At 48.3% G+C, this 14,721-nt stretch overlaps 1 protein-coding gene across 1 annotated transcript; it reads left to right on the top strand.

The window, feature by feature from the left end:
* The first annotated feature begins 9,784 nt into the window (after window positions 1-9,784).
* On the top strand, window positions 9,785-11,568 carry LOC123082694 (putative F-box/LRR-repeat protein At3g28410). Its single transcript, XM_044504971.1, has 4 exons — window positions 9,785-10,593; window positions 10,695-10,835; window positions 10,934-11,333; window positions 11,461-11,568. Exons 1-3 carry the CDS (start codon window positions 9,799-9,801, stop codon window positions 11,327-11,329), a joined length of 1,332 nt encoding a protein of 443 aa, XP_044360906.1. The 5' UTR covers window positions 9,785-9,798; the 3' UTR covers window positions 11,330-11,333; window positions 11,461-11,568.
* The last annotated feature ends 3,153 nt before the right edge of the window (window positions 11,569-14,721 follow it).

Here is a 14,721-nt window from a genome sequence, read left to right as displayed (position 1 = left end):
GACCTCCAGCCGAGGGCAGGAATCCACAAGCCGCCTCATCAGGCCGAAGAAGCTGTTCGGAAGGGTGTCGCCAGGCCACAACTGGACTATGAAGCCCTTCATGTCCTGATCGGCCGCCTTATGTAGCTCGGCCATCTGCTTCAGCTGGTCGCTCATTGGCACTAGACGTTCGGCCTCAGCATACTGAGACCAGAACACCTTCTCCGTCGAGCTTCCGTCCTCGGCCTGCTAGAATTGTGCGGCATCGGACACACTGCGGGACAAATCTGCGAATGCTCCTGAAGAGCTCCGGATTCGAGTAAGTAATTGGTAATTCACCTTTACGTGCTTGCTTTGCATATAGAAAGCCTTACCCGCCGCTATCTTCTTCATCGCGTCGATCTCCTGAAGGGCCTTCTGGGCCTCGGCCTTGGCACTCTTCGCGCTCTCACGGGCCGCGGCAAGCTCAGACTCTCGCGTCTTCAAGTCAAGCTCCAATGCCTCGTGCTTCGTCACGAGAGCCTGGAGCTCTTGCTGCACCTCGCCCACCCGAGCTTCGTGCCTCTGTCGCTCGGTGCGCTCCTTGGCCGCTGTATCTTCGGCCTTGGTCAATGCTTGCTTCAGGGTCGCCACCTCGGTCGTGGCCCCTGGCAAAAACATACAATGATCCTGTCATTTTGCAATCGCGTCCTTTTTTATATACATATATCTATAGACGGGGTATTACTTACCTTCATTCTCCTCGAGCTGCCTCTTGCCAAGGTCGAGCTCTTTCTTGGACCCATCGAGGTCCTGCTTCAGTACAGTGACCTCCGCAGTTGGTGCGGTGGACGGCAGCAGAGAAGCCTGCATATGCATATTGACGTACCTATATTAGACTCCTGTGATATTATTTGATCCTCTGTTCGGCTTTTCTTTGCGAACACCGAACAAAGCATCAGGGGCTACTGTCTATGCGGTAATACTTCTACTACATTTTAAAAACACTTACCTCGAAGCCTGTTAGAAGGCTAGTACAGGCTTCAGTCAATCCGCTCTTGGCGGACTGAACCTTCTGGATCACCGCACTCATGATAGTGCGGTGCGCTTCCAACAGATTGTTCGGCGCCTCTGGATGGACAGAGGTCACCAGCACAGGCGTCTCACCCCTCTTAGAAGGAGACAGCCTGCCCGAGCCCGGAACCGTTGGAGGTTCCGGCGCGGTGTTCGGTTGAGGGCCGAAATCGGAGCTCTCAGGGCCCCGTCCCCTCTGCTCCCGAAGTCTGGAAGGTCGCCTTGGGGCGCCTCCGGGACTGTCTCCCCTTGATCCGGTGCCTCTTGAGACAACACCTCGGCATCGTCGGCAGGATGAGGGGAGGTGGCAGTCGGGACTGGATCACTATCCATGTCCGACGAACCCAGGGAGCCGTCCGATGATATCTCGATGTTGGCTCGTGGCGGCCTGCGTAATTATGTTCGGCGATTAGGGAAAGCAATGCGACAAAGGAATCCTATGGGTTACTTTGGTATCCGAATACTTAAGATCTCCCCTGGGGCTTGGCCCTGGGCAACCACTCGTCTTCACTTTCGTCGGCGGTGGTGGAGCTGTCCGGAAGGAGAGTCCTGCCCTTCTTGGACCCTCCGGCCTCCCAGTTGGGGCGACCTTCCTTTTCTTGTCTCCCCCAGTCGGTGGGGGAGCCTCTTCTTCCTCTTCCTCGTCTTCGGGGGAAGAGCATGCCGCAGAGTCATCGGACGATGAGTCCGACGACGCCTGGCGTCGGGAACTCTTCCGAGCTCCCTTGGCCTTCTTGGTCTTCTCCGGCACCTTATAAGGGGCCGGAGTCAACATCTTCGCCAGAAGGACATTTGCAGGGCCTTCGGGCAAGGGAGCCGGACAGTCGATTTGTCCGACCATCTTCTGCCAGTCATGTTAACGGCACAGGAGTTTAGATCCCGCATAGAGTCAATCTATATAGAAAACAAGTATCCTGTAAAAGGTAAAACATCTTACCGCAATGGCTTGGTGCTTCGCGCTGAATCCGCGATCCTCAGTAATGGGGGGAGGGGCCGCGGCGCCCTTGAACAGCACCCTCCAGGCATCTTCATGAGTCGTGTCGAAGAGCCTGTTCAGAGTTCGATGCTGCGCTGGGTTGAACTCCCACAAGGTGAACTCCCGTTGTTGGCACGGGAGTATCCGGCGGATGAGCATAACCTGGACTATGTTGATGAGCTTGAGCTTCTTGTCCACCATGTTTTGAATACATGTCTGGAGTCCGGTCAGCTCTTTTGAATTACCCTAGGACATGCCCTTCTCTTTCCAGGAGGTGAGCCGCATGGGGATGCCAGATCGGAACCCGAGGGCTGCTACCCATGCGGGGTCGCGCGGCTCGGTGATATGGAACCACCCCGATTGCAACCCCTTTATGGTATCCACGGAGGAGCCCGCGAGCCATGTGATGTTGGGCATCTTGCCCACCATGGCGCCTCTGCACTCCGCCTGGCGGCCGCTCACTACCTTCGGCTTGACATTGAAGGTCTTCAGCCATAAGCCGAAGTGGGGCTTGATGCGGAGGAAGGCCTCGCACACGATGATAAATGCCAAGATGTTGAGGATGAACTTCAGGGCCAGATCATGGAAATCCAGGCCGTAATAAAACATGAGCCCCCGGACGAAGGAATGGAGAGGGAATCCCAATCCGCATAGGAAATGGGTGAGGAATACCACCCTCTCATGGGGCTTGGGGGTGGGGATGAGTTGTCCCTCATCTGGGAGCCGATGCGCGATGTCGTCGGGCAGGTATCCGGCTCTCCTCAGTTTCTTGATGTCTCCCTCCGTGACGGAGGAGACCATCCACTTGCCTCCGCTCCGGACATGGTTGGAGAAGGTTGAGATGGAAGTGAGAGCTTGGGCGCTAGAGCCCGAGTGTGCGGGAGCGGATGACCTGAGGAGGAAGAAGGCGTAGATAGAAAGGTGAATCCTTATCCCTTTATATGGGCGGACAAAATTTAGCGTCCCCACTTGCCTGGTAAAACTCGCTTATCCCCCAAGCGCTACAATTGATGGCGCGGTTGGGTTACCCACGCCCGTATTGATGAGAATCCCGTAATAAGGGGACATGATCTCTGCTTTGACAATACGTGTCGAAAAACTGCCTCGCGTTATGTGCGGGGCTGGTTAAAAGAAACGGTTCGAATAATCACCAGGCCATGACGTAACGTCATGTTGCCGAAACAAGCTAGAAAATTAGATCCGCAAAAACATTATTCTCTCTACGGTGGAATGTGGAACTTATTTTGCAGGGTCGGACACTATCCTCGTATTCAAATTCTTCTGTGACGTATTCGGAGAAGGAACCCGCCTTACAATGCCAAAGAAAACTGCGGGCCGGACTCATCGTCATTGAAGCCTGGTTCAGGGGCTACTGAGGGAGTCCTGGATTAGGGGGTCTCCGGACAGCTAGACAATCTGAAGGAAATATGCTCTAGAGGCAATAATAAAGTTATTATTTATTTCTTTATTTCATGATAAATGTTTATTATTCATGCTAGAATTGTATTAACCGAAAACATAATACATGTGTGAATACATAGACAAACAAAGTGTCACTAGTATGCCTCTACTTGACTAGCTCGTTAATCAAAGATGGTTATGTTTCCTAACCATAGACATGTGTTGTCATTTGATTAATGGGATCACATCATTAGGAGAATGATGTGATTGACATGACCCATTTCATTAGCTTAGCACCCGATCATTTAGTATGTTGCTATTGCTTTCTTCATGACTTATACATGTTCCTATGACTATGAGATTATGCAACTCCCGTTTGCTAGAGGAACACTTTGTGTGCTACCAAACGTCACAACGTAACTGGGTGATTATAAAGGAGCTCTACAGGTGTCTCCAAAGGTACATGTTGGGTTGGCATATTTCGAGATTAGGATTTGTCACTCCGATTGTCGGAGAGGTATCTCTGGGCCCTCTTGGTAATGCACATCACTTAAGCCTTGCAAGCATTGCAACTAATGAGTTAGTTGCGAGATGATGTATTACAGAACGAGTAAAGAGACTTGCCGGTAACGAGATTGAACTAGGTATTAAGATACCGACGATCGAATCTCGGGCAAGTAACATACCGATGACAAAAGGAACAACGTATGTTGTTATGCGGTCTGACCGATAAAGATCGTCGTAGAATATGTAGGAGCCAATATGAGCATCCAGGTTCCGCTATTGGTTATTGACCGGAGACGTGTCTCGGTCATGTCTACATTGTTCTCGAACCCGTAGGGTCCGCACGCTTAAGGTTTCGATGACAGTTATATTATGAGTTTATGAGTTCTGATGTACCGAAGTTAGTTCGGAGTCCTGGATGTGATCACGGACATAACGAGGAGTCTCGAAATGGTCGAGACATAAAGATTGATATATTAGACGGCTATATTCGGACACCGGAAGTGTTCCGGGTGATTTCGGAGAAAATCGGAGAGCCGGAGGGTTACCGGAACCCTACCGGGAGAAGTAATGGGCCATATGGGCCTTAGTGGAGAGAGAGAGGGGCAGCCAGGGTGGGCCGCGCGCCTCCTCCCCCTGGTCCGAATTGGACTAGGAGAGGGGGGGCGGCGCCCCCCTTTCGTTCTCCCTCCCCACTTCCTTCCCCCTCCTAGTAGGAGTCCTACTCCTACTAGGAGGAGGACTCCTCCTGGCGCGCCAATAGGGGCCGGCCGGCCTCCTCCCCTTGCTCCTTTATATACGGGGGCAGGGGGCACCCCTAGACACACAAGTTGATCCACGTGATCATATTCTTAGCCGTGTGCGGTGCCCCCTTCCACCATAATCCTCGATAATATTGTAGCGGTGCTTAGGCGAAGCCCTGCGACGGTAGTACATCAAGATCGTCACCACGCCGTCGTGCTGACGGAACTCTACCCCGACACTTTGCTGGATCGGAGTCCAGGGATCGTCATCGAGCTGAACATGTGCTAAAACTCGGAGGTGTCGTAGTTTCGGTGCTTGATCGGTCGGGCCGTGAAGACGTACAACTACATCAACCGTGTTGTGCTAACGCTTCCGCTGTCGGTCTACAAGGGTACATAGATCACACTCTCCCCTCTCGTTTCTATGCATCACCATGATCTTGCGTGTGCGTAGGAAAATTTTGAAATTACTACGTTCCCCAACACTATCTCCATTGGCCGGACTGTTAGACTATGAAGACACAAGATTGAAGACTTCGTCTCGTGTCCGGATGGGACTCTACTTGGCGTGGAAGGCAAACTAAGCAATACGTATATGGATATCTCCTCCTTTGTAACCGACCTTGTGTAACCCTAACCCTCTCTGGTGTCTATATAAACCGAAGGGTTTTAGTCCGTAGGACAACAATCACAACATACAATCATACCATAGGCTAGCTTCTAGGGTTTAGCCTCTCTGATCTCGTGGTAGATCTACTCTTGTAACACCCATATCATCAATATTAATCAAGCAGGACGTAGGGTTTTACCTACATCAAGAGGGCCCGAACCTGGGTAAAACTTCGTGTCTGTTGCCTCCTGTTACCATCCGGCCTAGACGCACAGTTCGGGACCCCCTACCCGAGATCCGCCGGTTTTGACACCGACACTTGGGCTGCGATATATTAAATAAGTTGCAGCAAGGAATGCCTGATTCCAAAAATTTAAAGGCATGGATGCATGAGACGAGAGTGAGAGACCAACGTCTACAATGTGGCGCCATTTTTTTTCAGCAGACCCATTTTGTTGATCAGGCATGTAGGCATGAGACATGATGTGTCAATCCAATTTAATGGAAAAAAGAATTTAGACGTTCATACTCACCACCCAAATCTGTTTGCATGGTGATGGTTTTGTGATTAAAAAGTCTTTCTGCGAGCGTTTGAAATTCATGGAAGACTTTGAATACTTCAGCATTATGTTTGAGGAGGTATATCCAAGTGAATTTGCTATAGTCGTCAATAAAACTCATATAGTAATTCTTTCTATTAATGTAATCACAGGTAGGCACCCATCCACATAAGCAAATTTACGCTCAAGGAGCATTGGAAACACTATTCGAACTAGGATAATTAAGGTATGGCTTTTTCCTTCTTGGCACGTATCACAAACTCCCTCTTTACTCAGCTCACTATTCGAGAAATGAATGTTATTTTGGTTGACTACAGGAAGAACTATGGTAGATCATGGATGTCCTAGCCTTCTATGCTACCTCTTAGCAGATAGCTTGTTGGCACAAAATGCCTATCTTCTTGAACCTAACGGAGCCGATCATAGGGGATAGAGACTGCGCCTACACCTTCTTTGGAGAAGGGTTTCCCTCGTTCCCTTTTTCTTAACGAAAAACAATCATGGGTGAACTTGAAAAAAAGTTATGATTGTCCATGGACAAACAATGAGTAGAGATTAAATTGTGAGTAGCACTAGGAACATGCACCATGTCTTTAAGATGAAGATCACGAGTGGGAGTACGAAGAGTAGATAGGCCAATATGGCTGATCTTCATATCTTGTCCATTAGTAATATGAAATTGGTCATGGGGTGTACTTGTCACGAATTCTCCATTGACACGGTAGCGGCCTCCCTTGTCGCGGCTTCCATGGCCACAGCCGCCACCATTTCTACCGCGTCCACTACGACTACCGCTACCATGACCGAACCTGTTGTAGCTCCTCGTGTAGCACCCTTGGCAGAGGAGTGGTGAGTCGATTCTCAAAGCTAGTGAGCTGAGAGTACAGCTCGCTGACTGTGATCTACTCGGTTCTGGTGCAGATGGAGGAGATGAAGGACATGTAGCTAAAGTCGACTCCCGCGAGGATGTAGGACACCATGTCGTCATCGTTCACGGGTTTTCCTGCAGATGCCATCCCACCATCGAGCGCTTTCATGCGCCCAAGATACTCTGAGATGGTTATAGTGCCCTTCTTTGTAGTAGACAGAGCCATCCATGTGTTAACGATACGAGCGCACGCCTGAAAAGGAAACATCTCTCCAATTGGAGTCCATGCTGTTCTTGCCTTGTTGCAGTGGGCAAACTGAATCATCATATGAGGTTTGATCGAATTGAAGATGAAACTGAGAACCTGGGAATCCTGATCGCTTGAGCGATCACGTATGCCAGATTGGACACATTAGTGGGCTTGCCATCCTTGTCGGAGAGCTTGGGCGTAGGGAGCTGGTAGTCAGGATTGATGTGGATGACCATGTTGTTGATTAGTCTTCCCAAAAATCACATATATTCAAAAATTAAGTCTTCATAACATTTATTGCGTTTGGACTTCATTTGATAGGATTTTCTGAGAAACCAAAAAAATAGAAAATACAGGAACTGACATTAGGCAAGGGATCAATATGTTAGTCCTAAAAATAATATAAATGTTTCCAAAAGTATATTGAAGTTGTAGAATATTGCCATGAAATAATAAAAAATTATTGATACGACAAAGACGTATCAGGAAAGGGGATGAGCGTAGGTGCAGTGTTGATGGAGCTAGAGCTAGCTATTGCGATGAAGATGTGGAAGATGAACATGCTCTGAGTACTATAAAAGATGGCTTCAAGTGTATGCATTGGCAGGGGCACGTTGCATGTTATATATAGGTACAAAGATTAGGCTGCTCGAGAACGCACTCCAGGCAGCGCCGCCGCCCCGCCCACCCCCCCTGCCACCGCTGGCATACGCCGCTGAGCAAAGCTTGCTGGTAGCCGGCGGTGGCGAGAATTCATCGCGACATATCTTGCTCAATGTGGTCACCCTCGCCTTCACCATATCTGGCACTGGGGCATCCCTCCCGGCGACAGGTCGTAGGATCCGTCCGGAATCGGGCACTGGTGGCTCCCCGTGCAGTGTCTATGGTCCCAATAGTCCGCTCCATCCTCATACGATTGTCCACCTTCGTCTGATCTGGATATGGGAGCGTCCATCACGATGGTTGTTGCCGGCCATGTCGTTCAATTCAACTGGTATTGAAGAACCGCAACAAAGTCTGATATGAAGCCCATCGGCTAGTACGGCCGCGTCACATCGTCCAGATAGGATCGGGCAGGCTGGTGATTGTCGGCATGTGGCTCCTGCTGATTGTCCTTCAGGCGACATCTTCTCGTTCCCGTTGTCCAGATTGGATTGGGCAAGCTGATGGTCTTTGCGTTGGCTGCCTCGTCAAATCTGGCGGCCATGCACTGGGGCGACAGTAATGCCAAGGGGCTGCACCATGGTTGACTTCGGAGGCTCGATTGTTGTGCGGTTGTGCTGAAGTGGCTACTAATCCGCGGCTGGTACTGAATTTGCTGGATCAGATCCATCTCCGGCGACCATGGCAGCAACTGTGACCAGTGCGGACCGCGGCGGCTAAACGCTACTGATTGCGGTGGTCACCGATTTCCTAAGGCTTTTCCTCTCCAGATCTAGTGGTTGGCTGTGACGGTGTGATGCATTCTACGGACGACGGCTTGACACAGAGAGTATGTATGTGCAGCAGTGGTGGTTGGTTTTCTAGACCAGTGCATGTAGCTGCTTGGATAGTAGAAAAGTAGTGGCAACAACACTTGATTGACTTCAAAGAGCTCTGGGGTGACAACCTAGGACTAACACGTGTTGGTTATACTTGGCAATGACGGTGTTGTTGTGTCGTCACCTTGTTGAAGGCATTGCTCGGATATGCTTTGTCTCTTTTTCAGGGTGAAAACCTAAATTTTAGTCTTCAATGGCTGGATCGGTGACGATGACCCTTGAGTGTCGTTCCTTACCTGAAGGCGTGCTATTGAAGAATCTTGTTGTCCTTGTGGTTTCATGAGATGGTTGATGTGAATATGGCCATTGCCGTAGTTTGTCAATAGCGGATTTGATCACTTCAAGATATTTTTCTTTTTCTATGCTACTAGGCATAGCTTTGGTCTTAGATGAATTTGCTATCTGCCAACGTGTTTTCTACAGGTGTGTGGGTATTGGCTGTCGGCATCATATCTCTGCAGAGGCCGGATATGTACTCATTGTTTTGTATCCTCTTGATACTTCATTTTAAGTGAATAAAACCCAACTTTTATCGAAAAACAAAGATTAGGATCTATCATAAATAGCCTGAAAATTGGGATTACAACAACCAGGCCAACCCTATAAGGTTTATACAAATATCATATACAGGAACAACATAATTTCTAACAGGTTTTGTGCCCTGGTTTTAGGCAGGAATCCTGGGAGGATTTGCTGCAACCAAATGAGCTCTGAGGGCATGTACAATGCATAGCCTTAAGGTGATGTCTCGCATGCCATGTAGGATCAGATATGATGTAAAGTAGGTTCGGATAGGGGAACGGGATCCTCTCCAGGAGGCGGGTGCTTGAAGGGAAAAAATATGGTCCGATGTCAAAAGTTAAAAAGGTTGGAGTAAAATGTACAAATGCATATGTACTTGAGTCTTTATTTCTATTTTTTAATGAGACTCATTAGTGGTAGCTTGTATTGAAGAGAAAAAATAAATGTAGATGCCTCAAATTATTTTTGTCATGGAGCATATGTATCCATATGCCACCATTGTACATGCCCTGAGGTGTCTCGTAATGCACGTCGGCAATTCTGTGCTTGCTCGGAACTCCAAAGGTCTCTGATTCACGTGAGGAAGCCTAAAGTCTCGCAGCTTTTTTTTTCGATAATCTAAAGTCTCGCAGTTGGAAAGCAACTCTGACGTCCACCCAACCCAGCCCATGACGCTACCCTTGCAGAAGATATCACCCTGCAAAAAAGAGGAAAAAACAGAGGATATAAGATCTCACGGCCAAAGCCCTCGTCCGCCACGTTCACCAATTCCCCCAGGCGACCGCTAGCACATGGCGACCGGCCAGGCCGATCTCATCAGCAACCTCCCCGACGACGTGCTTGGCACCATCATCTCCCTTCTTCACACCAGGGACGGCTGCCGCACGCAGGCGCTCTCCCGCCGATGGCGCCCCATCTGGCGCGCGGCGCCGCTCAACCTGGAAGGCGGTGGCTCTCGGTTGCGCGAGCAGACCGTCTCCGGCATCCTGTCCGGCCACCTCGGTCCTGTACGCCGCATCTCCATCTTTATGATCAAATCCCTCCCCCGCCGCTACGACCTCTGGACGGGGCACCCGATCGTCGACGACACCGGCGATGCCAGGGTCGACAGCTGGCTCGGCTCCCGGGACCTTGCACATCTCGAGGAGCTCCGGCTCAGCTACGAATACAACACTCACAACAGTACCCTGCCACCGTCCGTGTTCAGCTCTGCGCCCGCACTCCGCGTGGCCTCTTTCGGCCGCTGCCGTCTGCCGCCCAACCTGGCCGTGGACTTCCCGCTCCTCCAGCAGCTCACCCTGTGGATGGTCACCCTAACCCAGGAGGCTCTGAACGCCGTGCTCTCCGGATGCCCTGCGTTGGAGAGTCTTGGGATGACCGAGATTAGGGGTGTTGTCTGCCTCCGCATCCGGTCCCGGACTCTCAGGAGCATCGGCTTCCGTCACTCTAGCTATGTACCTTCCCAAGAGCTGGTCATCGAGGACGCCCCTTGCCTTGAGAGGGCAAGGTTGCAGCCATTTGGCACAGATAATAGTGTGGTCACCTTCCGGGTAATCCATGCTCCTAAATTGGAGATGTTTTCTCAGGTATAGCTGCAATCTTAAGTTTCTTTAATGCCACGTGGATTAATTAATATATACAGATTATTAATACCTACATAAGTTTGGTCTATATTCTGTCCTTTTAGCTAATGAACACAGTTAGGTTGACAACCACAATGCACACGGTGAAGATTTTAGAACTTGAAGGTGTCGGTGATGATTTGGACCCGGTGCTTGACTTAAGCTTCCTCAAATTCTTCCCCTGCCTCGAGAGGCTTTATATTTATGTGAGTTTTCAGATTTAATATCTTTCTTAAATTGTTAAGATGTCATGTTTCCAAATTATTAGCAACTGTCTTTATATATTTTTTATTCATATCTCCAGTTAAACTCAGAGATATGGTTCTCTCATCCATTATCTAAAAATGTGAGGACGTATGTCTCACTAGATGATCCAATTGAATGTCTTGAGCACCGACTAAAAAAAGTGGCATTGAAGATCTACAATGGGAAAGGCCCAATAGTTGACTTTGCGAGATTCTTAATTTTGAACGCCAAAGTGCTAGAGAGAATGGAAATTGGACTTGATGGCAACCACGACGATGAATGGATGGCTAATGAAAAAAGAAAGCTACGAGTTGAAGATAGAGCTTCCCAGGATGCTCAGTTTGAATTCAAAAGGTCTTCTTGGAGCTTCTTGGCACATATGGGAGCGAATCTCCATTATATGTCGAAGACGGATCCGTTTTACACGTTCTTTGATGGGTATGTTGCACTTTGAGAAGGTATCCTTCATCTTCCTTAAAGCTCTCATTTATAGTCTATGAATACTAAACTTGTCTCACCGTTTTAATGCTTTGCCACTATAGTGTAATCTATTTTAATGCAACAATAAGAAGGAATATTTTGCAGAACACTCATCAGGATGTGTAGAAGGAGCGCAAGGTTTGAATCAAGAATTTGCGAAGGTCTTGTGTAGAGAGGACATTTAAAAGGCTTTCCCTATTATTTACTTTGCACTTGAATACAATTCCAAAAGTTGAGTTGGTTTTCCAGATCTTAATGGATTGGTTTTTGCTCCATCCATTGGTATGGTATATAAATGGTGACAACTACTTATTATACACCTGCTCATTCTCAATTAAGTGGAGTCATCATATATCCAACTTGCATCATGCAGTAGTATCCATAGTGTGCGAATTTGAAACAATATGACTAGAAACTGTACTCCATATGTTTAAGTAGGTGATAAACGAACAGTCAATAAAAGGTTTAGAAATGAGTTCAGATTTATGAAAATTTACAAAACTTGACAAAAAATGGGAGAGAAAACGTTTTGAAACCATTCCATGCCTCGAAAGTGGTCCCGCAACGAGTTTAATTTTTTTTTCGATAAAGGGAATATATTAATATCACAGAGATACCAAATACACATAGTCTCTGCAACAACGCAATGTCATAAAGACTTCCGTTTGCATAAGATACGCTACACCATACTAACGAAATCAAAAATAGGGTATGAGACAATTAATAACTTTGAAAACACGAAATGGTTGATAACATAAGTTGTTGTTCAGAAATAGGAAAGTGGAATGAAATCCAGTCTTAGTCAAATATTTCATATCTCTTCGTGTCCAAGCAGAAGGAAAAGAATACAATTTGAGCTAAGCGGAAAATCCATATCTCTCTTATCCATTTAAAGCATATGGATTTAGAGTAGAGCATATGGATCGATCTATTTATAATTATAAGAATCGAATGTGTTTGTGCACACAACCAAAAGATAAATGGAAGAAGAAAGAAGAAAGATCTCTCTACAATGGTCAGTTCCTCGTAGCTGCAGCATGAACCACCATCTAGACAACACGCAAAATCCAAACTCTCCAAAAACGACGCCTTCAAGAAGGAAACGGTGCACAAGCACCGTCATCGTCCGATACTAGATCTTAGGTTTTCACTTAGGAGAAGATCCGCGCTCTCAAAACAAAGCCTTCAATGAGGTCACTCTCGGTAACAATCAATTAAGGCCAGACCCTGGGTTTTCACCCTGAAAGGTAAGAGTACACCACATGTGTTGTCGCCCCCACTTGCCGATGCCGCCGCTATGAGTCACGAATCACCAAGCAAAGTCCTCATTGCCACGAAGACTCAATCCGCCATTATAAGACCTCGGACCTCATCCTGACGTTCTTTGCCATTGTCTTCAAAATGAACATCAAAATACCGACATGTTCCATAATGTCAACAGACTACAGAGCTTCGTGTCACGTCCTTCTGAAGCCACTCGAGCTGAAATAAGGGCGCACATGACCGAATCCCATCCGATCCAGAAATCTATAGGCATGAAGTACCCACTAGAGATCTCCGGCGGCGCAGTCCGGAACTCGTCAACAACCAAATAAATGAAAGTCGGGATCAAGCAGAACTCTGTTTTGGCTCTAGACCATAGGATCTCCACTGGAGAGAAATAGATCTGGGCCGGAAACTCTAGATCCGCAACATGGCCGACCCTAATGCTGCCGGCACAACCATGGTGTCACCGGAACCTGCCACAAGCCACGAGCCAGCCCGCTCAGCACCGCACTGGCCACAACGATTCGCTCCGGTCATCTCCATCCACCTTGTCCCCCTGACAAAGAGTGCACTGCAGCAAGGGCGGGAGCATGAATGAGGGCCACCAGAGGGCAGCAGGGCACCGGGACGGACCAGATTGGGGACGAGGTGAACCAGATCTGGCCGCCGGACAACGGAGGCATAGCCGGAAGGGCTCCCACCAGCGGTCTGCAGCAGGAAACGGGTCATGCAGGCGGGACAGATCCCATCGGCGGGGACACAATCCGCTATGTGAGGAGAAGGGACGGGGGCGCCTGTCCCAGGCGAGGCGCAAGCACCCACCGTCGCCGACCACCTCCTCGGGCTTTGCCATTGCGGCACCACCGCCGGCTGCGATTGGGGAGGGGGTGTAGGGCGGGGGCTAGAGGGGCGGCGGTGGGATCGCCTCCCGTGTCAACCGCTAGGACGATGCGGGGGCGTTTCTTTTGCTCTGAAGGAATGTTCTTAACCGGTCATTAACAGGAGCATGGCGAGTTTAATTTTTCATTGTTTTGAAGAATGATCCTATGCACCAAAACAACGTTATGGTAACATTCACATGGACCCAACATGCAAATATGGGAAGAATACAACCCTCCCTCCCCGCGCACCCCTCCATCAACATGGGCTCAGGGAGGGGTGTTCTATTTTGTTTCTTAAGACTGTTGATATCGACTGAACCTGTTGTTCCCTTGTGGTATTCCCTTTGCTTCGTGATACTTTACCAAACTCGAGGTGAGATTTATTGGTATCCCCGTGAATCAACTTTTGATCACTATACCTATTATCTTTGTTACATGTTCTGTTCTCATTTCTCGTTCCCATGTTCTGGATCCCCGTGAACAAGTCGTGTTGTGTCTGTCCAGATGATGATGGATACCTTCACACTGAGAGGCCCCAAAGAATATCACTCCATCATCGGAGTAGTAAATCCTAGTATCAAGCTATCAAGTCCCTTTTCACTATTTACTAATCCACCCGAGGGCCTGTTCTTTTGCAAGATTATCCCATCATCGGACCACTCCCGAGCTTCTCCCAAAATCTTGAACCCCCATTTGTTTTTCAATCCTAGCTAATTAGAGGTTAGCAGTTATAACCACCGTGTTACACGTGACGTTGACAAACCCCAAAGTATATCGTCCGGCACGAAGGGACATGATACTCTCATGGTATAACGCAATATGCATATGTTAACATTTGGATGATAATACTTATAACTACATGACGATATAATCTTGTAGTATATCAATCAATTGGGTCTGTTCAAAACAATTGTTGTTCCAACAATGTGTTCCCATTGTTGCTTGATTTTCCACTCATGACTGAGATGTTCATCCGCCTATTCCTTTCATGTAAATATTTTTGCTTTATTTCTGGTGTATTTTCCAGCACATAATTACATCAGACCAATTTCTTTGACAAGAAAAATGTGATCATAATCATATGACTGGTGGCCGGAACACCACCACCTTAGATTGAAACATTAAATAAATGGCTCGATGGAAGGCATATCCCGGTCGTCTAGGAACTGCAGCCTGTTGGGGTGGTGGTTTGGAGATGCTGTCTTCAGGTGGAGCCCGT

Source organism: Triticum aestivum, chromosome 4A (assembly GCF_018294505.1).
Source record: "Triticum aestivum cultivar Chinese Spring chromosome 4A, IWGSC CS RefSeq v2.1, whole genome shotgun sequence".
NCBI classification, from domain to species: Eukaryota; Viridiplantae; Streptophyta; class Magnoliopsida; order Poales; family Poaceae; genus Triticum; species Triticum aestivum.
This window is presented reverse-complemented; position numbering and strand designations above follow the sequence as displayed.